The sequence below is a fragment of the Branchiostoma lanceolatum genome, chromosome 6, assembly GCF_035083965.1.
Source record: "Branchiostoma lanceolatum isolate klBraLanc5 chromosome 6, klBraLanc5.hap2, whole genome shotgun sequence".
In the NCBI taxonomy this organism is placed as follows: domain Eukaryota; kingdom Metazoa; phylum Chordata; class Leptocardii; order Amphioxiformes; family Branchiostomatidae; genus Branchiostoma; species Branchiostoma lanceolatum.
The window spans coordinates 22,633,734-22,659,664 of record NC_089727.1 but is presented as its reverse complement, the minus strand read 5'-3'; the positions used below and the strand labels follow the sequence as shown (position 1 = coordinate 22,659,664).

Here is a 25,931-nt window from a genome sequence, read left to right as displayed (position 1 = left end):
TTCCTGCCTGCCTCATGACACCTCATGACCAACTTTGCACCCCTCTACCCGTATCAATATCCCCTGAAACAACACAGCCCACACGTCGCAACCAGAACGCATAGTATGAGCATACAATTTAACACATTTTTACACTTTTCTCGTTAATTATGCAAAACTACTTCGCCCAAAATCTAATCATCTTGAGATTTCCCACATACACACGGACACACCAAATACGACAACAAACCATCCAGGCGTTCGAATTCTCGACTTATCCTGTTCACTAACAGACACACAGACATTCATTAAAAAATTACCTACTTGACGAAAAATTTCGTCGCGAAGGTAACAACAATGTCTGGTTGCACAGCTTCGCAAAATGCATGCAGTTCAGGTACCTTGTTGCGAATGGATCGAAAGTTGACAACACAGGTCCTGACTGGTTTGGTGTGTGTATGCCGCCACTTTCGCCATTTACTGCAGAATTCTCGATCATAGAACGCTATTTTTCCCCAGAATCTGTAGTATCAAGCTCCCCAAACACATATTTGTGCGTAAACCCGGACAATTTAGCGTTAAAACTGGGACTTTATCGCCGAAAACACTCAATGCAGATGACGCGGGTGCCATATTGGATACGTAATGCCGCAAGGCATCATGGGGATGACGTAATCGGTGATTGTGCAACGCCCTTTGACCCCTGACCCCAGATCACAAGGCCCCCAAGCTAACTTCCGGGTTTGAGGTCTCGGTTCGGAGTTTTTTTTTTAAATTCGGGGCCGACCTGACTCGTTCCCAGAAAGGCAATAGCGCTTTTCCAAACATCCCTTTTCGGCCGATTCATTGTTTCTGATGGATAGGGGTGACTTTTCTTCGAACGACAGACGAATTTGATATTTTCTGTAGAAACGTCATTTTTAGTGAAAACCGTCACTAAAAGCAATTTTCATCCCCAAAACTGCTATTTTTAGGGCATTCTTCCAAGGCCGCTGGAAGGAAAATAAAAGTTTTCCCAGGATAATGACTGATATGGAAATAAAGGTCATCATTCTGTCTGTGCAATTAGGAAAAATGAAAAAAATCGTGAGGATACGTTTTCCGCAATCCCCGATGGTGCGAAATCACGCAAAACGCGTTACCGTCATCGCGCACTAATACCAGGAAGTACCCGCGGACGACCAAAACTCGGAAACCGTAAAACGCTACGAAGATCGGTTTTTTCAGGAAATATAAAAGATAACGCACTGCTATAGCGATAGCCGAAAAATCGGGAGCCAAAACTAACGAGAAAACCTAGGATTTGCGTCTTATCTTCGCGCACTACTTAGGTCCTTGGTCAAAACAATTCCGAACTGGAACCTTAATTTGCATATTCTGTCATAAAAATTTCACCCCAGACTTCAGAAAGATTCCATCTACCATATATCCAAATTTCACTTGGCTGCGATGGTCACTTTTCCCGCAGGACATGCTTAAAGCCATATAGAAAATACAGCGCTCTCTCGACATTTGCCGCATATTCAAACCCTGACAGAACATTGACGTCACAATCAGAAAGAGCAATGAAAAATGTAAGCTACTATCAAAGCGCTTTACGGAAAACATGCAAAACCGGCGGGGAAATCTTCACGTGTCCGCGGCCGACGATATCTATGGCAGTTCCGTCGTTTCTGGTCCTCATACTTAACGCTAGACCTTCTAAAAGTGAATATAAGGATGACGTCACGAAGTGACGTCACGGGAATCACAGGGCAACTGAGTGGGATTGCGTTTTGGTTCGTCGCGCTTGATTGCGCCGATGAAAATCGCAGATTTTGACATGAAGTGGTAGCACAGGATTTGCGCTTTCCAAATCAAAGTCGTCCAACGTCGAATTTGTAGAATTGTGCCGTGAATGTCCTCTTAAGAAGCGCAAGGCACACCAAATGTGTGAAATACACCATTCTTTTGCCAGTCAGAACCCATTATCGGTGAAATTGACGGAGAAGGAAGCGGGTAGAGTAATAAACTCTCTATGGGTGCGTGGAGAACTCATCAGACTACTATTTGGTACCAACAAAGCGAAAAAAAGTTAAGGCTTCTAGGAGCAAGGAACTTAACATTCGATTTCCCAGTTTCCTCTTAAATAGCGCTTAATTTACCTACACTTTGCGTACTATCCCTCCTTAGGTAAAATTGCGAAGAGAGTGTACCAAATTTATGCTTACAGTCAAATCCAGTGCCTAACTTATATCAATCGCCGCCGGAATCAAAGCGACTGAATGAACAGCGTACACGTGAGGGAAGCCTTAATTTGACATTGCATGCTATGTTGGGGGAGGGGGGAGATTATGAGGGAGGGGGGCACCAAAGCCCAGATATGAATAATACTGCCTTTGGAACGGAAAAAAGGCAGAATTATGGAATTTGTTTTCATAATCTTCAAGCCTTGGATAAAGACGTCAATATGCAATAATATTACGGCACCTATGACGTCATTAATTAAGATTTTATGCCTCTTTAAGGTCTCGGTTCGGAGTTTTTTTTAAAATTCGGGGCCGACCTGACTCGTTCCCAGAAAGGCAATAGCGCTTTTCCAAACATCCCTTTTCGGCCGATTCATTGTTTCTGATGGATAGGGGTGACTTATCTTCGAACGACAGACGAATTTGATATTTTCTGTAGAAACGTCATTTTTAGTGAAAACCGTCACTAAAAGCAATTTTCATCCCCAAAACTGCTATTTTTAGGGCATTCTTCCAAGGCCGCTGGAAGGAAAATAAAAGTTTTCCCAGGATGATGACTGATATGGAAATAAAGGTCATCATTCTGTCTGTGCAATTAGGAAAAATGAAAAAAATCGTGAGGATACGTTTTCCGCAATCCCCGATGGTGCGAAACCACGCAAAACGCACATAGAACGCACGATTCGGGTAATCAGGCGACAAAGCCGCGTTACCGTCATCGCGCACTAATACCAGGAAGTACCCGCGGACGACCTAAACTCGGAAACCGTAAAACGCTACGAAGATCGGGTTTTTCAGGAAATATAAAAGATAACGCACTGCTATAGCGATAGCCGAAAAATCGGGAGCCAAAACTAACGAGAAAACCTAGGATTTGCGTCTTATCTTCGCGCACTACTTAGGTCCTTGGTCAAAACAATTCCGAACTGGAACCTTGACGCGCGAAACACACGGAGATGCTGTTTTGTTCCAGGGAATACCCTAAACCGGTTATACCCGGGAGCGGCAATCTTCGCAAGTTTCTGCATCCAGGGTTAACCCGGGAGTGGCAGATTAAGGGTTAATGTGCACATTGGTCCTGATTTTTGTGGCTAATAACTCTACACATAATATAAATAGGTAAGGAGAAAGGGGGCATCCCTGTCTAACGCAACGTGAAAGGGAAAATGGGTCTGAAATATGTCCATTATTTATTACCTTAATAGAAATATTTTTGTAATAAACCGAAACCCACTTTATGAAAGACTCTCCAAAGCCATAATAGTTCAAAACTTTGAAAATATAATCCCACCTCAGGCTATCAAAAGCCTTCTCAAAATCGGCTATAAAGATCAGTCCTGTTTTTTTAGTAGTGTCATAATGTACCAAAATTTTTAGGTTAGGTGCATCAGTGCATCTATTCCCAAAAATGAATTTCGAGCCCCGGGTATGACTCCTACTCTGTCCTAGGCTGGAATTTGAACTCCTGACCTTGTGATTAGCAAACTTGTGTTAGATTCCAGACCACTTCATGCTTGTGTATTACATTTAAAATATGTTAATTTTCCTCCTCCCAGATTACGTTATGGAGGAGATCGCACGCTCCAACTTCGAGTTCCCGACTCCGATCCAGGCACAGGGCTGGCCGGTCGCCCTTCAAGGGAAGGACCTGGTGGGCATCGCTCAGACTGGCTCAGGAAAAACTCTCGCAGTGAGTAGTGAGCTTTAAACCCTGTTACTCGTTGCCCACCAAAGTCTCACAACCTTCTCCAAACCATGGCTGGGAGTTAGTCATGAGCAAAGTCATCTGTGGAAGGGATTTGGTCAGCAAGAGTGCCTGCTACTATCTTTAAAAAGTGAATTTTGTGAAAATCAAAATTGGGAAAGTCATATTTTGCTATAATGTGAACAGAGGAGTGAACTGGAGCTAGAATAGGATGGATTCCAGGCTACTCCCAACCCAGCAAAGACCTTGGTTGGGAGCAAAGTCATAAAAAGGTCCTGAATGGGTGATGGTGGCTTTAATTGTTAGACATTTTGGTCCAGTTTTATCTGTAAGCTTGAACTGAAGGATGCCAAATTTTTGACCTGGTAAAATAACCTAGTGCAGAAATGGTAGAAAAGATTCTCTAGGAATGTAGGGCCAGTTCTGAGAAGACAAAAACAGTTGCAAGGAAACTTGAAGGGTCTTCTTGATATCTCTGTGACATGTTGACTTACTTCTTTAATCATCTTATAGTATAGATTTCTTAGGTTGATGTTTTGGTACTTACTCTCATCTCCCAAATAAACATACCCCCCCCCCGGACAAATCTTCAAGTCGTAAGAAACCTAACCCCCAGAATAAACATATATACCATACCAGTTAAGTATATAAATATTGAGCAGAATAACTGTTACATATCTTGTTCAAATTATAATCTCCCTTGCCACTTCGAAAGAAATAGTAATGTTGAAGAAAAAAATTGTTGAAAAATTGGGCACAGGTTCTCTGACATGTCCCCTAACAGGCGGTCCCCCGAAAGTGCGAAATGGAACAAAATGGAACAAAATGGAATGAACTAAAACAACATATGTAACATTATGATGTGAAATACCACTAGATAGCGAAATATAAGGAGTAGACCTGAACAGGAAGCATTTTAAATACAGAAGTGAGTGGTAAATACATAATATTACGTGTTTTATTTCTTGAATCTATGTGATGATATTAAATACAACATTTTTGTCGCGTTTGTGTGACTAGATTCTTCCTTGAAAATGGAAGCGCCGCGTGCAAAGAGATCCGCCGCTCTTCCTTGTGTACCAACGATCTGCAAATGAACTGCTGCAAATAGCGGGGAAAACAAGCAAACGGAACTGAGTATCCAAGTTAGGACCAGATTATACAGAAGTTGGTGGTCTTCCATCGAGCAGACAATGTCATTACCTCAGACGGGGTCCCTCGAAAGTACGAAATGGAACGAAATGGAACGAAATGGAACAAGATAACATATGTAACATTATGAAATGATATACCTGTACCACTCGCTTCTGTATTTAAACTGCTCCCTGTTCCCGTCTACTGTGAATGCTACGACGTTCCGTATATTTCGCTATCAACCGGTATATCATTTCATAATGTTACATTTGAAAGGAAATATATGTTGTTTTGTTCCTTAGTTGCCACTTATTGTTAGTTTTCGGCCGGTTTTCAGTCAAAACATGGTGGCGAGTTTCATTTGGTTACAGTTAGGGTTTGGCTTCTACCATTATTAATAGTATGGTGGTACTCATTAAAAAGTGGATCCGTTATGCTTATTTCTCTCATAAATTTAGTATAATTTGGATTTTACATCATTGCATATCTGTATCAATTCGTTTTGAAGGTTTTGATAATGAAATTACTCTCAGCGATTTGGTATTACAAAATATATTCACCGTATTTAACCTAAATAACAGTGGTATCGTCCGCTGAACTCTAATGACCTTTGTTTGCATGCTGCGACACCATCTTGGAACAATGCGGAAATTTAATTTAGATCTTTTATTTACCCGCGGAAAACGTCAATTCAGCCCGGATAATTATATTTTCAAGAACTTAACACACCAGATACACGAACGAGTCTTATATTAAAAAGCTGCGGCCGTTATTTCGCCAAGTCCGACTGCTCAGAAATGGCGATGTACCGCGGAACGGAGGAGTGTAAACAGCCAAGGCATATAAAAATGCAAAGACACCATTCTAGAAATAGTTAAAGTTAAACTACGAAATTCTTTTTTTTCTTCATTCAAACACTTAAAGAGTCCTAGTTGAGTCCACACTTGGCTCAGCTGCAGCGCGGAAATAAAAAAATTAATAAAAAAATAAAAAGATTGTGAACCAGGCGTGGGCTCGGAGTTACGGCCGCTGTTGTAAACAAAGGTACGCCGACCACGCGCCGCGCCGTGACCGTAATCGGTAGTTGGCGTTGCGGCCGGACTCAAAATTGCCTGGCCGCGACCACATTGGACAGGTGACCGCTATAGACCTATCCTTAATGCTTATATCAATGAGGAAAGTCCAAGGGGCCAACAAAAAATTGACCACTATGGCCAGGTTTGACTGTATATTTTTTTCCATTTCGTTCCATTTCGTTCCATTTCGTTCCATTTCGCACTTTCGGGGGACCGCTCAGACGAAGCAAAAACATACGGACACAGACATCTCCGTGTGGCTTTAGCCAAGTGTGGCTACCAAAATTGGACCTTCAACAAGGCCCTCAAACCTTCTGACCAGTCTAAGAAAACACTCAAGTGCAGACCATTGACCAACAGAAACAAGGTCAACATTACCATTCCCTACGTCCAAGGAGTATCGGAAAAACTCAGACGTATCTTCCAAAACTTCAACATTGCCACTAACTTCAAACCTCACTCAACTGTCAAGCATAAACTAGTCCATCCAAAAGACAGGCCTGAAAAAGGCATCAAAGCCAATGTCATCTACAAACTGAAATGTGAGGAAACGAACTGCAATAACATGTACATTGGGGAGACAAGTCGACCACTAAAAGAAAGGTACAAGGAACATTGCAGAAAGAGCGCTAACCGCTACTCCTCTGCCATTTACCACCTTCTAAAACACAAACAGGGACACTCATTCAATCTCGAATCCACGGACATCCTAGATCGTGAAGAACGCTGGTTCGAACAGGGAATTATAGAAGCAATATATGAGTGGATAAACAACCCCGCCCTCAACAGGAAAGGGGGTCTACGCGTTCAACTTTCAGGCACCTGGGATAATGCACTGCCCACCACCCCCCACCCCCGGACAAGCAACATTTAGTTACTGTACTAGAACAACAGTAGCTAATTGAACTATTGGCATAAACTATGTCTTGAATTAATCTTCTTTTTAAAGACTACTTCAAGACATCCTAAATTGTCTTTACCTCATTAACATATCTATTCAGAGTTTTGGTATAAAACCTTGTGTTCTCAGTCCTATCGTTAGTCACTGACGAAAGACAGTGGATACTGTCTGAAATGTCTGACTGTTTCAAAATCTTATCCAGTTGCTTGAGTAATTATTTTTGGCGTAAAACACGTTATATTATGTATTTACCACTCACTTCTGTATTTAAAATGCTTCCTGTTCCGGTCTACTCCTTATATGTCGCTATCTACTGGTATTTCATTTCATTTCATAACGTAACATATGTTGTTTTAGTTCGTTCCATTTCGTTCCATTTTGTTCCATTTCGCACTTTCGGGGGACCCCTAACAGGGGGCCAGCAGTGCTTTCAAATTCAACAAGTGAAAATGTACATGTACGTCATGCATTTTCTACTTCGAACTTGAAGCAAGTGAATTGAAGTGATCAAAAAAAATTGTGGTACATGCATATATCTTAATTGACATTGAAGAGGTTCATCAGTCACAGTTACGAGAATATTTGTCAAACAATGACTTAAGAAGGTAGAGAAACGTACCTCCAAATTTTTGATGTCAACTGTACATCTTGATCACAGAACTGACCTAGTCTCGCGAGAACACTAGGGGTAGATATGTAGACGACACCAAAGTAGTGAACCAGCGCGAACATGAACAAGAACTCTTTGAACATATCAACAAGCAACATAACAGCATTAAGTTTACGATTGAGAAGGAAAAGGACGGTCGCCTCCCTATGTTGGACGTCATGATGATTCGGAACCCCGACACCTCCATCACTACAGACGTGTACCGGTAAAGAGACTCACACTGACCAGTATTTACAGTGGTCCTCAAACTACCCAGTACATCAAAAACTGGGCATAGTGAGAACACTTATGCACAGGGCGGACACACTCATCGAAGACCCCACCCTGAGAGCAGTAGAGAAGGATAAAGTTAGAGAAGCCCTCCGGCACTGTGGCTACCCAGAATGGGCGCTTAAAGAGGGGGACAACATCGCTAGGAAAAAGGTGACCAAGGACCACAACCCCCAAAACAAGGAGCGACGCGCTGCGAGTTTCGCTGTACTCCCCTACATTAAAGAGGTCTCTGAGAGACTGAAACGTGCGTACGCAAAACACAACGTAAGCCTGTTTTCCAAACCTGGATACACGCTACGTAATGCCCTTGTCAGACCGAAAGACCCGCTTGTTTCCAGTGAGAGGTGTGGCGTCATCTACAAAATATCGTGTGAACAGTGTGGTGAGGTGTATGTGGGGGAAACAGAGAGGTCCCTAGGTGAACGGACTGAGGAACATCAAAAGTCCGTAGACCGTAGTGATGGAATATCCGCACTCAGCCAGCATGAACTAAAAACAAAACACAGAGTCACTAACGGCCCAATCCCGGACATCATAGAGATCATAGACAGTAGAGTCGCGTAATTCCCACAGGAAGATTAAAGAGGCAGTCCACATCCAGTTGGAATGTGCTGGGATGAACCGTACCGGAGGTTGGGAGCTGCCTAAGTCCTACTTATCCCTACTCCGCAAGGAGGCGGAGGAGGCGGGACGATCTTCACAAGTCTCGTCCTAGTCTCGTGTTCTCGCGAGACTAGGTCAGTTCCGTGATCAAGATGTACAGTTGACATCGAAAATTTGGAGGTACGTTTCTCTACCTTCTTAAGTCATTGTTTGACGAATATTCTCGTAACCCTTAATTGACATATAATCAAAATCATCAGATAGCTACCCAATAATGTTTTCGTAACCCTTGTCCTGCTGGAGTTCTATACCAAAACACGCCCCCACTGCTGGGGTTCCCAGACACCTTTTAAACAAGGGGTACTACATGTAATTTGATATTGCTTATTTTTAGTTACTTTGCTTTACAGTAACCCCATAAAGGTATATATCATTAGAAAGCTACCAATATTGCGCTCAATTCTGTCTGTGATAAGGGTTAATAGCAGCAATAAAACAATAGAACATACTTTTTTCATTAAACCATTGTATTATACTTTCATAGTCTACATTAAAAGTGTGTATTTATTGACGACAAACTATCTGAAGACTGCTGACAACATTAGCCTTGCCCATGTGAGGAATAAAATCAGGCAGGTACTGCTACAGGTGAGTTAATGATTGGACATTATCCTTGGTGCTGAACAAACTGTTCAAAAGAATGTTTTATCTGTTGCTACAATTATAGTATTGTATACCTCTATGACTTCAAAAGAAATTGGACACAAGCTACTTCCATGACAACACAAAACTTACAACTTCTACATTGTTTAAAAATGTACAATTAGTCATAATCAAAGCTATCAATGTAATTATGTACATAAAAAGCAATAAAACATGCAATTTGGTGAAATACCATTCAGCATTCGAAATACCCGTCTGCAATCTGCAAATTGCATAAAGATTTTGAAGATTGCAGAAGAAAAATCTGCAATTTTGCAGAAGAAGAAAAAAATCAGACCCCGGATTCAATGGCTCTCAATTCAGGATATTATATAGACTTACTAGTACTAAGCAAATTAGCGGCGCTGTAAATAAACTGAAGCCCACAGCGCCGCGCGAGATGGCGGCGTTTCGGTGCGTTCCGACTGCCTGGTGCTACTTGAGGTCAGTTTTTTTCGGGGGGTTTCGACACTTTCCGTGATAACTTAGGGGACGAATCATGTGAGAAAATGTCAAATTCGTGCATCTCCGTCAACCCTCGCTAATCTCCGCAGTCACGATCTCGGGGTCGGCAAAAGTCGGGAAAACAATTCCCGGATGTTTCTAGCGTAAACATTAGTATGTCACAAGCTGCGATTTCTTCACAGCTCGAACTCGGGGCATGGGCGCGATGACAGAAGGAACGAAACGGTGGCCACTACATTAGCCCGTGGTCCTTGAAGCCCAGATGGCAGCGATGAAGTTGAGAACTACTCGGATAGATATAATGAGCACCGCCTTCTGTGGAAAAGGCGGAACATTTTCTCCTGTGCCAAAACAGTGGGGAGGGGGGCACCCACGTGAAAAACTAACATCGCCGGGCCGTCTCTGGAGTCTCCCCGAATGTCCGAAGTGGGAGTCCGATGTTTGAATCCGATAGCAATGTTTCAGATTTATACAAAAAACTACACAGAGGCCAAGGTTTGCGTAAAGGCGTTTGATTTTGAATTTTTTTTTGTCATGTTTTCTGTGGGCTGTGGCTGTGTCACAAACAAGTCGTGCGATCTTATTTATTAATCATAATACGCATCACAACACGTATTTCTCGCAAGGATATAATTCCCTTGTCCTCCTTATCAGGCAAACTGTTGAATTTGTTTTTAATTTTGATACATATACTGAAATAATCAAACGAATATTTGATTTGATTGATATTGAATAAATATACTTTTGCTGTAACAATTTTCGCTATTAATTTGAATATTTTTCACACACATGCATGTTATTCCTCTTATAAACTTTGCTACTGATAATCAAAGATGGAGTGAGAGAATAAAGAATTACAGCAATGTTGCAAAGCTCTAGATATAATGTAAGTTAGTAGTCATTATTAAGTTGAGAAGGTTGTAGTATGGAGGCATGTGTATTTGCAGAAAATATTTTCAAATGGCAGAAAAAAATTTTGACATTCTGCAATATTGCAGAACACTGAAAAAAAGTATTTCTACCACTGCCATTGAATTATCAGTACCATAGTAGTTAAGTGAAATAAAAGTTCATAACAGCTATGCCTGTAACACGTCCAGGTGGCGTTCAGCTCCCTGATGTTTTGAAGCATTTCTTCCAAAAATTCCCGCCCAGGGTAGGATGTTCTGCCACAGAATCGGTGAAGAAGGACCCTTTATGCACTTGTGACCGAGCAAACTTCGATAATTTAGCGTTTAAACGAATTTAGCCATAAAAACAAAGAAAATGAAAAGAAGAAAATGTTGTCTGCAATCTCGGTCCAACGTGTTGCTCATTAGCATAATTAAGTGCGCAAAGAACTCTGGACGGATTACGTAACTTCAATATTGACCCTTGACCCGTGTTTGGCAGTTTCAAGTATCAGATGGTTACTTCCGGGTTCGCACACAGTCTTATGTGTTCATTCGGGGATTACCCTGAAACCGACAATTGTCGGAGCTCGCGTACAGAACATGTATGTGGAACCCGACAATTGTCGGGTGCTGCGCTACTAGGGTTAAGACACTACCCCAATCAAAAGAAATATTAAAACCAAAAAAAAATAAAAGTAGGGTTATGTCTATAAACTTTCGCCTTATAGCGTCAAGGTTTTTGTCAGACGCTCTGATTTCAAGTTCCCACGCTAGGACCCACAATACTGAACAGAGCTCACTGTAAAAGTAGCTCGACGTCTCAGGCCGCACATACTAGTTACCGATTACATGTTGACACTAGAAAACGCTTAATTGGGAAAATCTTACAGCCATTTTTGGAAATGAACCCTCTGAAAATATAAACAGCCTTCTGTATCTATCGTCGCCCTGAAATATGATATTTTCCACGTGTTTACGGTATCATTTCATTGATCGAAATCAGTGCTATGCAATATGCTGCTAGTTTTACTGTCAACACACCTGACAGATAAGACGATGGCGGCCATGTTTCGAGCTGGAGTTTGAGCTGTTGTTTACCGACAAATGTCTGCCGTTTTATATATTTTTAGGCCTCAAAACTTAGATCACAAGGGAAGCAAAGTTATACTTGTTCTGTTTACGTCAAACAGTTCTTTTGTGAACGAATTATTTTTCCGCCGCGATGCCGATAGCGTAGCCACATGTGCACCACTGGCATATATGTTTTCTGACCAGCGTGCTTTGGTTTAAGATGTAAACAAAGACAGTCAAAGTTGTTTATATGCAAGTTGTACTTTGAAATGTCACTTTGTCAGTGTGGCATCTTATTTACCCCCTAATAATAACGTTTGATTTGAAGCATCATATCAAAATCGACAGATATGTTTGTTACGAGTACCACCAGGATTTCACAACGGCCGTCATAGCGGCGGGCAAATCAACGCCGCTAGGCCAAAAAATAGCGAATTACGATAAAAAATACGGGAAATATGGGCAGAAAAACCTTAACTTTCACTTTAGTTGGTTAGCAAAGCCCCAATTTTCCAAAAAATTAACGTACCGTCCAAAATAAGAACGTACTGGGTGGATTTTGAGGCTGAAAAAATAAACTTACCGGTACATTTATTCGAGAGATGAGAGTAGTACTGTAACAAGAATCCTAATGTTCAACATTCTCCCACAGTACATGCTGCCTGCTATTGTGCACATTAACCACCAGTCATTCCTGGAGCGTGGGGACGGGCCCATTGTGAGTACTTATATCCACCTTTTATTGTTACACCCCCTTCTAAAGTAGCCAAGATAGACTAGTCCTTATGTATTCGTTTTACAAGCTTGACCTGTCCTTTGTTATCCAAGGGTTGCATTTGAAGATAATAAATGTGTCTGAAATGTAGGCTCAGTATTCCTGATCGGGAGAGACTTTCACAAAATTGGCATGTAATTAAAGTTCTCAATGTACTATATATATATATATATATATATCACTAACAGACAATAAGGGTGATTTCATGTGACATCACAGCCTCCAAGCTGGTTGGTTGAAACTAAATGTAAATTTGCATATATAGAATGTCATGATTACAATGCAAATTTAGATTTACCTGCTAGCATTCCAGGCAGTACTGCATCACGAGTGCAAACTTGTGTGGCGTCGTGTGATGCAAGTGGTAAAGCGCACGGCTGTCAAACAATGGGACCCGGGATCTAAACCCATGTTGTACCCAGAGACATGTCCGAACTTGCGCCCCGACATTGTGCCCTTGGGAAAGGCACTTTCCTCACTTCACTCAGGTGTAAATGAGTACCTAGCTCATCTAGGTTAGGGACGTCCCTCGGATAGGACGTTAAATGGAGGTCCCGTGTTTGAGGTGAGTCACACACCTCGCACGTAAAAGAACCCACCACATCTTTCGAAAAGGAGTAGGGGCATACCCCAGTGTGAGTGGACCAAAACATTCCGGCCTTAATGGGGTAGGGAATTTCCCAAGCAGCCTTCGTAATCCCTGCTTCTCCTAATGGGTCAGTGAAGTCATGCTTGTCTCGAGCATTGATGTTTCTGGCCTAGGGCAAAGAGATGCTGCTACAGTAAGAATTAGTCCAGTGCTTTGATGAGTGGCCCCCTACGGCCTTGCACTGAGCGAGTTCGTTAAAAAAAAACTCACTAGGGGGAGCAGAGTTTTTGTTGTGCTGCACCCATATGTCACGGTTGTGCTGATGTCTGTGTCGCACAGTGTGTTGTGCTCTGCCCGACACGCGAGCTGGCCCAGCAAGTCCAGGAGGTGGCCGTCCAGTTTGGACAATCCTCTCGCATCAAGAACACGTGCGTGTACGGCGGCGCGCCGAAGGGCCCACAGCTCCGGGACTTGGAACGCGGTAAGCATGCGTGTGTATGCATGTGTGTTTGTGTGTGCAGCTTGTCTCCCGCTGACTTGCTTTGGCTTGTTGTTTTGTTGGTGTTTACTCTGTAGTGCCTGGTGTTGGCCCCGACTCGCGAGCTAGCGCAGCAGGTGCAGACGAACGCGGCCAAGTTTGGCATGTCTTCCCGCCTACGTAGCACCTGCGTATTTGGCGGCGCTCCGAAGGCACCGCAAATAAGGGATCTTGAGAGGGGTGAGTAGGGTCAGGCCTCGAAATTAGCTTTCTTCCCTATTGTCCCTGAATTGTCCCGAAAGTGGATTTCAACTGTCCCGAAAGTGTCCTGAAGTGTCCCAACCAGGGCCAAAGATGTGAACTTAGTGGGGGGTCTGGATTAAGTTCCAGAGGTTCATGTTCAGCTTAGAACCTATACTCAAGTCTAAACCTGAACTAAAGCCATGGCATATGTGTGTTACAATTTTTTTTTTCAGTTACATACAAAATTGCATGTTGGCAAACATTTTGCATGCAAAATATGATACATGCAAAATTATATACAGTCAGTAGTAAACACGAAAGCTCTCAAAGTTAAAACAGTGAAGAATTCCAACATACAATATACAAGTTTTTAAGAAATCAATGCCTTTTTCTAATTTAGTGAAATTTCTAATATGGCAAAAATAACAAAGAAGTACTTAATTTCGCCCCAAGAAAAAATAAAGCACGATGCTGGATTTAATCTATCATATTATCGGGCAATATCGGCCCTCTATAGACATTTGAAACTGCAGTTTCACAAATTCTCGTTAGAATTTTCTGATTGTCCCGAAATAGTCCCGAAACGTAAGTTGACTTGTCCCAAACCCAAATTCTACTGTTCTCGGGACATGGTTAATTTCGAGGCCTGAGGGTGCTGAGGTATTTCATTGTTTTCCTTCTCAGTCGGGCACCCTGGTATCTAAATGTTAAAGTGGCCTCTGTGTTCCTCTAATGTGTGTACAGTTGCCCTTCTTTTTCAAGAAAGTGCCTTTGTGAAATCTACATGAATTTTGTGATGGAAAGTTTTTTTAGTGCAGCTGTAGTTCTATTACAGGGACCATGGCGAATTTGTAGTCTCCACTTTTTGTCCACAGCAACACAATACATGTAGCTGATGAGGCTGGTTGCAGAGTGAGTGCAGACCATGATTCACACAAACACAGATGCACAAACACACACACACACACATGTCACACTGTGAGATTCATTCTCTTGCACATAAACTAAGAAAAAATAGGGTGTTTTTCCTAATCACTGCTTCTAAAATATTTTATTCCAGCTTATAGTTATATTATAGTTTTTGGAAGATTGCTCGTTACATATATGTACAAAGAAAAGAAATGAAGAAGTCTGGGTGAGAACTTGGCTCCATGCCGGTCCCACATGACATCAAACCACCTCTGCTGGGACTCACTCCAATTCTTCTCTCTCTTTTACCCATGTAGGAGTTGAGATCTGCATCGCGACCCCCGGGCGACTGATTGACTTCCTGGAGGCAGGGAAGACCAACCTGCGGCGCTGTACCTACCTGGTTCTGGATGAGGCTGATCGTATGCTGGACATGGGCTTTGAACCCCAGATCAGGAAGATCATCGAACAGATCAGGGTATGTTATCTCATAGATCTTTGTTAATTTTCATTGTTAAGTCTAAGTTAAGCTAAGGAGAATATTCAGGTCAGGTATGGTAAGCACAGATTTTTTTGGACGGACAGGTTGGAATTTTTGTCAAGCAAATTTTTTGCCCTGGGACAGAGGGATGGGTTCTGGAGAGAGCCATGGGCTACAGTTTCTTCACATTCAGCTAGGTGGCGTCAATGTAGCATCGTTCTTCACCTCACCCAACCGTAGCCTGTCAGTGTCTTGATACTTTAGGCTGCAGTTTTTTTCACATTCAGCTAGGTGGCATCAATGTAACATCGTTCTCACCCCACCCTAGCCTGACAGTGTCTTTATACTTTAGGCTGCAGTTTCTTCATATTCAGCTAAGTGGCATCAATGTAAGATCATTTTTCTCCCCACCCCAGCCTGACAGACAGACCCTTATGTGGAGTGCCACCTGGCCGAAGGAGGTTCGACAGCTGGCAGAGGAGTTCCTCCACGAGTACGTCCAGGTCAACATCGGCGCGCTTTCGCTCTGCGCCAACCACAACATCCTACAGATCATCGATGTGGTGCACGAACATGAGAAGGACCAAAAGTATATATCTGTATATATTATTAGCATAAAAGTTCATCTTTGTTGGTAAATGACACTGTCAGCTTGGGATGTCCTCCTGGGATTAGACGTAAAGTCATTGGTCACATGTTTGAGGACAGCCACACCTCTAGCACGTTTTAACAAGATTGGCAATAGAAAAGCAGACATTGCCATGGCGGCAGTTGTAGTTGTTGTGGGTGATGTGTTAATTTAATATGTCTATGGCACTGTAAATTGATGTTGTTCATACTGGATATCCAAAGAAGATGTCTATGGTAGCATGTATTGTTCTGTTGTGGTATGTGTGTTCATGTGAGTGTGTCTGTCTGTCTATCTGTCAGGATTTTCCAACACTAGCAACAGGTTGAAATGTAACTTCCTGCCGTGGACTTTGCCCCAAAGGGTTGGAATGTATACTCCTGATTTGGACTTTGACACCAGCTGCCTGGATGACCTACTTTGACAACATGCCAGTGTAGTACCCCAGGGGGCCTAGATTACCTACATACCAATGTGGACAAATTCCTTAGCCTCTACCAGGCTCCGCGGGATGGCTAGAAAAATAGTAGAAATTGGCCGTAATAGAGTGAATAGTGTGCCAAGGGAGTTAGCTACGGAGAGAGGACAGTCTGCTATCCACAGAGCCTGTCGAGAGTCGCTGAGAAAAAAGGGTATCAAATTAATCCCCCGATTATCTGTACAAAGGAACTAACTCAGCGCTGAAGATCATTTAGGTCGTAAATCGCTCAGCGCACAGTGTGGCGCGGCCGGGCGTGTGTGTAGGAAGCCAGCTGTGTGTGGGACAAAGGTCACACGCGGGTGGCAGCAGAACGCATCAAAAATTATATTCTGTATCAAGATGCTTGCATTCTCGGTATTTCCTCGCTAAAATATGATAGAAACATTTTCATTTGTTGAACAAATGGTCTAAAGTCGATTTTTTTCTGCAACGAAATGTAATATGTTTATTGTTTACAAGATATTTACGTTACTGTGCGGTTAATCTGCAGCGAACAAGCGGGGAAATACGGTAGACATTTTTTCCTTGTTGAATTCAGCCAAACTGCGCATTTTAGAGGCTTATGGTGGCAACAAACGGTTCGGGCTAGTTGAGGTAGGACGGTGTGGCCTGAAAACAAAATGTTTTACCGGCCGATGCCCCCGTCAGAAGTCCGACGAATACAGAAATCTCCACGACGGCATCGGGCCGAGCCGGGCTGGGCCCTGCCGCAAACTCGTAGCCAAACATTCCCAGGTTCTTTATACCCACGCGGCGCTCACGCGTACGATCGACTACCATCGCAGTACAAAAACTGTCACAGATAACTACATCAGACATGTCAGAGGACAAAAAATATCGCTTAAACTACGATGTAGGGCACTTTCGTGATCTCTGACACTTCCTGTCCACATGTTCACTGGTCCTCTACTTTCTGGGCCGTCACGGGCGAGTCGGAAAGCAATAAAAGGATTACTTAGCTACTTCGCACCTATTAGATAGCGATTAGTGGACATCAAACGAGATAGCGACTCCCGACAGGCTCCGTGGATGGCAGACTGTCCTCTCTCCGTAGCTAACTTCCTTGGCACACTATTCACTCTATTACGGCCAATTTCTATTATTTTTCCAGCCATCCCGCGGAGCCTGGTAGAGGAAAAATTCCTATGCAGTTTCTAGAATTCTTGCAAACTGCACACAATACTATACCATTAGGCTCACCCCTGAGGCGTCGCCAAAAATCTATCATACCATCACATCGAAAAGAGTAGGGGTCCATCCACAGGGCTCAAAAAAGTTAGGAGCACCAGCAAAAATCTAGGAGCACCACTACAAAAAGTTGGAAGAACAAGCAAAAGTCTTGGCTCTACCAAGTAATACTCCTATTAATCAATGTTAACAACTGGGAATAAAGTATTTGAATAGATCATAAAAGATAAAAGCCTACATTGATGGTGCAGAACAATTCGAAATTCAATTCATTCAATACCTCCCTACATACTAAATGATAGTACGAGGGATTTTTAGAAAAATTGGGCATAGGTTTCCCAGCTGGCCCCTATCGGGGGCCACGGTGCCTCAAGTTCAACAAGTGAAAATACACAATGGTGTTTTCAACTTGGAACAAGGCAAGCAATGATTCACATGACCATTTGCGATGACATTAAAAATGACATAAGCTTGAATGATATATTGGGATTTTCGAAAAAATTGGGCATAGGTTCCCCGGCTGGCCCCTATCCGGGGGCCACGGTGCCTCAAGTTAAACAAGTTGAAAAATACACAATGGTATTTTTTACTTGGAACAAGGCAAGTAATGATTCACATAACCTTGAATGATAGATAACTCTAAAACTTATCTATTGGGTTCTTGACCAAAACAAATAAGGTCACATTCCATAATTTGAAACGTCACTGCTGGCATCAAGTTCAATATTTTTTACAGGCATTTCTTTTCTTTTTACCCTCAACCTCTGTCTACAAATAATCCCAAATACTTTAATATCCTTAATAGTATCAAAATATCAATAGTATCAATAGTATCAAAAATGATCTGTTTGTGCCAACCCAGTCAAATATCATCGGTTTCTTCGAAACGCGCAGTTCAAATTTCGCGCGTCAGGACTGCGCGTCGCCGCCATCCAATGACAGGCTAACCGCATGGAGAAAGCTTTGTGATTCGCTGCTGTGCATTATAGACCGCAGCAGAATGAAAGTACCACCATAACAACGGGCAGAAAATGAGCTTTGAAATGATACTGGTGACAAAAGGAAAATTTGATATTTTTTGGAATAAAACTCCACTTGAATTGATTCATCGATTTTTTTATCGTAAAAATCATCGCTTGAACAGATGTAAAAATGACCGCAGGAAACGGGCGTTTCATTCTGCTGCGGTCTATTCTTCATAAACATCATGGCCGCCCTCGGCAACTGCGAGCGCCCGTCGAGCGCTCACTTACCACCCCAGTGGACCCCAGTGACACATATAACACTGCTAACGCAATAAACAAATCACTGGCATCAGTGATCACCTCCCTGCCACCGTTGGACTTGTCGTCGTTACCTGCCTATTTGCCATCCCTTCCACCGCCCACCGTGAGTCCCTGGGACGTGTACGCGAAGCTGCAAAAAGTCAAGACTCGGAAGGCAGCTGGCCCTAATGGCATTCCAGGTAAGCTGATCAGAGAGTTCGCGTACGAACTGAGTGTACCACTTGCAGATATACTCAATTCTTCACTCCAGCTAGGCACTGTGCCAGACGAATGGAAAAACGCCACCGTTGTTCCTGTCCCGAAGACCAAGCCCCCGTCCATTAACGACCTCCGCCCTATTTCGTTAACTTCACTGTTGAGCAAAGTAGCAGAACATTTCATCTGCCAGTGGGCTATGTCCGACATCCTTCCTCACATTGATCCCCAACAATTTGGAGGTATCAAGGGTAGATCCACAACCCACTGCCTTTTTAGACATGACAAACTCTATATTCAAGGCTTGTGACAAACCTAATGCCTTTTGCTCTTTAGTATCCACTGAGTACAGTAAGGCTTTCGATAGAGTCTGCCACACAGTCGCCATCCGTCGTCTACTTGACATCGGCCTGCGGCCCTCGTTGGTTAGATGGGTCGCTAGTTTTCTTACCAACAGATACCAGGCTGTGCGGTACCACGGGGCGCTGTCTGACATGGTACGGGTCACGTGTGGCCTGCCACAGGGAACGTTGCTTGGACCTTTGATATTTACTTCCTACATCAACAGTGCGGCGCAGCAGGCTGTCTCAACCCGCTGGAAGTTTGTAGATGACTTAAACATGCTGGAAGTCCGGAAGTCACCTGTTTGTCCATCTCACTTGCAACAAGATCTGTCTGACTTAGACAACTGGTCAAAGGAAAGTCACATGATGCTTCACCCTGGAAAGTGCAAAGTCATGCACATTCATTTCAGTAAAATTCCAGTCATTCCACGCCCGCTCACTGTGAATAATGTCAACCTCTAGGAAGTCTCGTCAATGAGGATCCTGGGTATCCATCTTCAATCAAACCTGAAGTGGGACATTCATGTCAACTCTATATATCACAAAGCCAGCAAACGGCTATTCCTTTTGTGCAAACTCAAACATTTCCATCTCCCTGTTGACGACCTTGTTACTGTTTACATCACCTACATCCGACCTGTTGTCGAGTATGCTGCACCTGTTTGGCAGTCTGGACTCCCTGCCAGCCTCAGTAATAAGCTCGAGAAAGTGCAGCGTCGTGCATTGAGAATCATTCTCGGTGCCGACTTCACTTCTTACTCTGAAGCATGTGAGCGGCTCGACCTGCCAACCCTCCAAACACGCCGCCAAGAACTGACCGTGAAGTTTGCCCAGTCACTCGAACAATCCAAACTGTACAGACATTTCCTGCCCCCTGTAAGATTAGAAGTGAGTGGCAGAAAGACCAGGTCATCTCACAAACTAAACAACGCGTTCTGTAGAACTGTGAGATATCACTCAAGTGCAATTCCATATATGATACGGTTGTTGAACAACATCTGATATATTGTTAATTCCAGCCCATTCTTTGATGTCGTACTTTCGTCTATATGCAATACTCCTGTTTGTCAAATTTGAAATGTTCTATATACCGTGTAAGTAACATAGGCTTTCATTGAAGCTATTTTAACCTGTCAAATGTCAGTGATTTGTATGTAAGTCATCTTGATATTTTAATACTTTGTCTATAGTAACGAAAACCCACGCAATTCAGCCTGTGGCTGCCATGTGGTGTTTCGCTGTTTGATTGTTTGAATCGAATAAAACCATTATCACATATCACTTTCCTCGGGACATTTCTGGCGTTTGAAACATTTTACAAATGAAACAAATACACCACAAAAGAGAGAAACTTATATCCTTTATTTCTATGGGTAACTTTGCCACTAGGAACGGATAGTTTTTGTACCGCGGGTGTGGGAACATGATAGAAAATTCACCGACGATATTCGCGGTAGCGTTGGAATACCTAAATACTTTCGTCTTACCGCTTAGTTCTGCAGCCATTATCCTGGCGCCAGTCTTATTTTTTGATTGGCGCACCGTGCGACCGTGATTTTAAATCTAGTCGCATTCTCAAAAAACTGGTCGCATATGCGACTATTCCAGTCGCACTCACGAGCGCTGGTCCCGGTGTGAGTGGTTCAAACCTTATATTACAGTCCAGTCTTACGCAGCCTGTACTTACAGTACTGTACAGAACAAGTGTGTTATGCGGCATATCTTATGCCTAGCTGTGGTTTACCAGCTATGCAATTTGATTTAACAAAAAATGAGTATGAGACTATCATTTTATTTATACTGAAGGCTTGTTGACAAGTTAGTTGTTTGTTTCGGTTGCTATAGGTTGATCAGGCTCCTAGAAGAGATCATGGGAGAGAAGGAAAACAAGACCATCATCTTTGTGGAGACGAAACGCCGCGTGGACGACCTCACTCGCCGTATGCGCAGGGACGGGTGAGTCGAGATTTACAAAAAACTTGTGCATTTGCGGCGGTTAAGGTGTTTGGCCCAAAACCCAGAGATCTTGGGTTCGAATCCCATGACATGCCACCAATGTTGGGCCCTTGGGAAAGGCACTTTACACACATTTCCTCACTCCACCCAGGCGTAAAAATGGGTAACTGTCTTTGGTGGGGGAGGTAAAAGGTGGTGAAGGAGAGGGTTGGTCTCCACTTTCCAATACTGTGCCCTAGACACAGTGGATAAACAACCCACTGCCCCTATGGACTCAAGAATGCTATGGGACTACCTTTACCTTATTGACCTGTGCCATAGCTGTGCTCGGAACTTATAGCAAACCTGTGTTAAAAGCGTGTTGTCTTGCTGTGTGACTGACACCAAGTGTTTTGCTTGCAGGTGGCCTGCCATGTGTATCCATGGTGACAAGTCCCAGCCTGAGAGAGACTGGGTGCTCAATGGTGAGTTCAAACAACAATTTTTGAAAGATCTGGTTAGGGATATTCTTGTTACTGTGAACATTCAGTTCATGTAGAGTCTGCAATTTAAAAGATAGTCCAATCATATCCAGTTGCTTGAATAACTGCTTTTTGGTGTATGTTATTGCCTGGATGTCTTAACCTTCAATGACATAACAATTCCTTATGTTCTATCCACCAGAGTTCCGTACCGGAAGTGCACCGATTCTGGTGGCCACTGACGTTGCTTCTCGTGGTCTAGGTTTGTACTTAACCGTTGGCCTTCTCTATTCTCCCGTTCTGTTTCTTCCACATCTTCATCTGTCATGGAGCTCTTTCCTCAAATTGCACATCAGATGTGGTAAAATCTGTCTTTGTGCGAATGTTGTGGGTATGACCAGGGTTTGTATACATCCTTCAAAATCTTACGGATTCGGAAATCATTAGGTTACACGCAACTACAAAGTCATGATCTAAAATAAATTTTAAAGAAATGCTTAATCTTTGGTCTTCTGTATTGAGACCTGATGTATTTCTGTATTTCCAAGGTACCAGAAACAAAGCAAAAGGACATTGATACCTATTTCTCATGCAAGAAAGTAACATTTCTTCATTGTCCTGTAAGTTTATAAGTTATGGTTGCGTTTTGTTTCACGAGCCCTGGTGAAGAGTGTCTGTCAAACTCTTCCCACTAAATACACACACATGCACATAGCATAACAGTTGGCACTAAGTGGTCTGAAGTTCTGTTGTTGGCATGGATGATTTGTATCCTCTTGAATAGAGAGAAATTCTGGGGACCGTTTACTGACGTTTTGGCTTTGTTTTTTGAGTTCCCTATCTCTGTAGATGCGCGGGAGGACAAACCGGCATGACTACTTCATCCTGGGCCAGAGGAGAGGGCGACGAGCCTTAACGTTTCCACAAAAGTCCAATAACAGTGCTACAGTACGGTTGCAATCAGAAATGCTGCTATTAACATAGGGAGGGGATATATCACAAAGCTCCTGACTTGAACTTGAAAATGGAATTCCTTCAAAAGAGTGCCCTCAAAAAAGGGTTAATTTTCAAAATCTGTGAAAAAGAAGGGAATTTATTAAGCGTCAACTTCTTCTGCCAAAATTGACATTGTGTTAATGGTCCCTTCAAATATTGCTTTGGTTTAAAAATGATAGAATGTTGAGGTTGAGGTTGGAGTGGAATAGAAAGTTGTTGTTCCAAAAGGGAGGTCGTGCGTTTGTCACCCAGATAGTGGTAGAGCCGGGGCAGCAGCATAAAGACTTTAAATCCGACCACGTTCGCGGCTCGCTCGGCGTACCTCGTCCCTCTCTCACATTCGTGCTGGAGTCATGTCGGGACCTCCTGCCAAGATGGGAACAGCAAACCGGAGCCCTGCAGAAATCGATCAATCGATAACAGTCGATATTGTCCCGGTAAGATCAGGGCGGTCGGTGTGAATCCGAACACGTCCTCACTTTGGTGTTGTGAGTTGAGAGTGAAGGTGGCTCCCGTCGCACTGTACTGGCTTCTCATGACTGTCGCCTGGCGGACCCTTGTCTTTTGGGGGTTTTCAAAGTGACACGAAGAGGCTCTAAAAAAAGCGATACGCTGCCTGAAGAGAGGAGCCCACCTCCACATGTCAAACCCTGGCCGTATGATTCCTCCGAACAGACCAAAGTGCCTTTTGAGTCCTGTCCGGCATGGTGCATTTTCCCGGGTAGGCTGTCCACCAGGCTAGCCCAGTGGGGGCCCCTTTAGTTACCCAACCAACCGGGAAGTGGTCCATCCTTACCCTGGGTGTCCATGGTGACAGCTGTAGTCTATCTGGGAGTGTGCATCCGCCGCGTACGTCTCCTGTTGGCCGTGGCTAACCCTTTGTCCTTTCCAGCACCTGTTGGACGAAAAGGCTGTAGGTAAGTGTTGGTCAGACGTACCTGAGGTAGAGTGGCCTTAATCAAATAGCTGGTATTCTTAAGAGAGCAAAACAAACCTTAAGGTTGCAGGTAGGACCACACCGATTCATTTCTATGGTTCTCTGACATTTTTTGATGTGAAAATATTGCAAGCGGACGTCATGAAAGCAGAGAGCAGGGAGAAAAACTTGAATATGACTGTATTACTCCATAAAACTAAGTACACCAAGGCATAAACCTGGCCATGGTCTTCTGGCTTTTTTAGATGTGTTTTTTTTTTAATTCCGAGAACCAACCGATAGAATTGGTCTGGCCTTATAGTTTCCAAAGCCTAGGTGAAAAGGTAAGGTAAAGCATGACGTATTGAGATAAAAAGAAGGCAGCTCTACCCAGGGTGCATAGTGTTCAGTCGGATGCAAACAGGCATTGACTGTCGGTTCCTTCTGTCCACACGTTGCCGTGTGTGCCCTCCAAACCACACCGTAACGCCTGCAGATATCACGGACGTCAAGTTTGTCATAAACTTTGACTACCCGGGCTCGGCGGAGGACTACGTTCACCGCATCGGGCGCACGGCTCGCAGCGAGCGCACGGGAACGGCGTACACATTCTTCACCCCCAACAACATGAAGCAGGCCAAGGAGCTGGTGTCTGTGCTGCAGGAGGCCCGCCAGCAGATCAACCCCAAACTCATCCAGATGGTGGACGCTGCCAGGGGCAGCTTCGGAGGCCGGGGAGGTCAGTATAGCATGAGCTAAAAAGTAAAGACAATCATGATACATGATATAGTTTAGGCTCTACATCCACAGGAAAGTGATCCCATATTTTAATCCCTTCGAAAATGAATTAAGATACCAGTGACTGTAAAGTTTGACTCCACCTGCTATGCCATAAGGCTGTGATGTGGGTTTTCGCACTCCCTGATCGTATTTTCTTACTCTCCCTTCCGTATTTCCCCTTGCAGATCGGAGACGGTGGCGGTATTAGAGAATCCTGGGAATTCTCAAAATACGCTTCCATCTTTCTAATTGCAGATCGGCGCCGGTACAGAACGGGCGGCGGTTCCCGTGACGACCGTGGCGGCGGTCGCGACTTCCGGGACCGAGGGGGGAATAGCCGCTCGGGGGGGTACGGGCAGGGTGGGGGGAGCAGTACTGGTGGGGGGTTGAAGTCTGGGGGTTTCACCCAGGGAGGTGCCAGCGGGGGGATGAACCAGAACTCCGGGTCGAACCAGTCTCAACCATTCAGGGGGATGCCCATAATGAATGGTGCCATGAGCAACGGAGGTGGGATCCCCTCCCTTCTGAGTCAAGTGGTACAGCCCGCACAGAACACGTCAGGTTATACTGGTTATCAGTTTCAGTAGAAACCACCTGCAGCTGCATGGGGTAAAACTAGACCAGTAATCTCATGTTTTTTGTCAAGATATTTTCTACACACGTTGAGACGTCCCTCGGTTGAGATACTCTCGTCGTATTGTATATGTAAAATGTACATATGGGTGATGGGGTTTGGTATTTCAACACAATATGTGGAACAACTTTTCCCATATCAATTTTAGATAGAAAAGTTATGATCTCTTTTTGTTTCAACTATAGAGAATGTTAAGGACTGAAAAGTTTCTTTTGCTTCATAGAATACAAATGTTAAAGAAAAGCATTACTGTTATGTACAAGGAGTTTTGCATTACTAGTATCTTTGTTGACATTTTGTATGTACGTACGACTCCAAATAATGGGACCATTCGATGACAAGATCGCACAAAGTAAGGGAGGCGTTAGCATCATGAGGGCATTTTTGTATTTATGCCATACTTTAATCAAAGTGAGTTAGTGGTATAGAAAAAAGTTTTCGACTGAGTAGGATCTGTAATAAATATGCAGCACAGTTCGAATCTGGTGTATTGTGTCCATTGGTTCCCCTAGCCTTATACGAGCAATCACAATGATGTCACGGTGAAGCCCCGGTTACACATCGCCGAACATGGCTCCTGACCACCAGCCAACCAAGGTTGGTGGTAGGTCGGGAGCAGTCTGACCTGTTTTAGATAGTCAAAACACACCCTGACCACTACTGACTTACTCCAAACCACCAGCCAACCTATTCCAGGCCGAATGTTTTGAAAATTTCGAACACCACCCTACCGCGCTGAACACCAGCCTACCTACAATGTAACTAACGAACAGGCCATGTTCGGCTATGTGTAACCGGGGCTTGACACAATGGCAGGCAACAATCAGATGGAACGTAATAGATTAATTTACACATTGATTATCTCCATGAAAAAAGGCTTTTTCATGGAGA

General features: G+C 43.5%; 1 protein-coding gene across 4 annotated transcripts in view; it reads left to right on the top strand.

The window, feature by feature from the left end:
• LOC136437058 (probable ATP-dependent RNA helicase DDX17) overlaps window positions 1-25,521 on the top strand; it is a 70,418-nt gene extending 44,897 nt beyond the window's left edge. For 2 of the 4 annotated variants that reach the window (XM_066431507.1, XM_066431505.1), the window contains exons 4-13: window positions 3,764-3,897; window positions 12,353-12,418; window positions 13,404-13,545; window positions 15,012-15,172; window positions 15,592-15,764; window positions 21,143-21,253; window positions 21,656-21,717; window positions 21,917-21,976; window positions 24,123-24,365; window positions 24,662-25,521. In XM_066431507.1, coding sequence (XP_066287604.1) covers window positions 3,764-3,897; window positions 12,353-12,418; window positions 13,404-13,545; window positions 15,012-15,172; window positions 15,592-15,764; window positions 21,143-21,253; window positions 21,656-21,717; window positions 21,917-21,976; window positions 24,123-24,365; window positions 24,662-24,993 — 1,484 coding nt within the window. In that variant the 3' untranslated portion in view covers window positions 24,994-25,521. Of the gene's footprint in view, window positions 1-3,763; window positions 3,898-12,352; window positions 12,419-13,403; window positions 13,546-13,640; window positions 13,783-15,011; window positions 15,173-15,591; window positions 15,765-21,142; window positions 21,254-21,655; window positions 21,718-21,916; window positions 21,977-24,122; window positions 24,366-24,591 lie in introns of all 4 variants that reach the window. The other 2 variants (XM_066431506.1, XM_066431508.1) reach the window with 2 other exon arrangements.
• The last annotated feature ends 410 nt before the right edge of the window (window positions 25,522-25,931 follow it).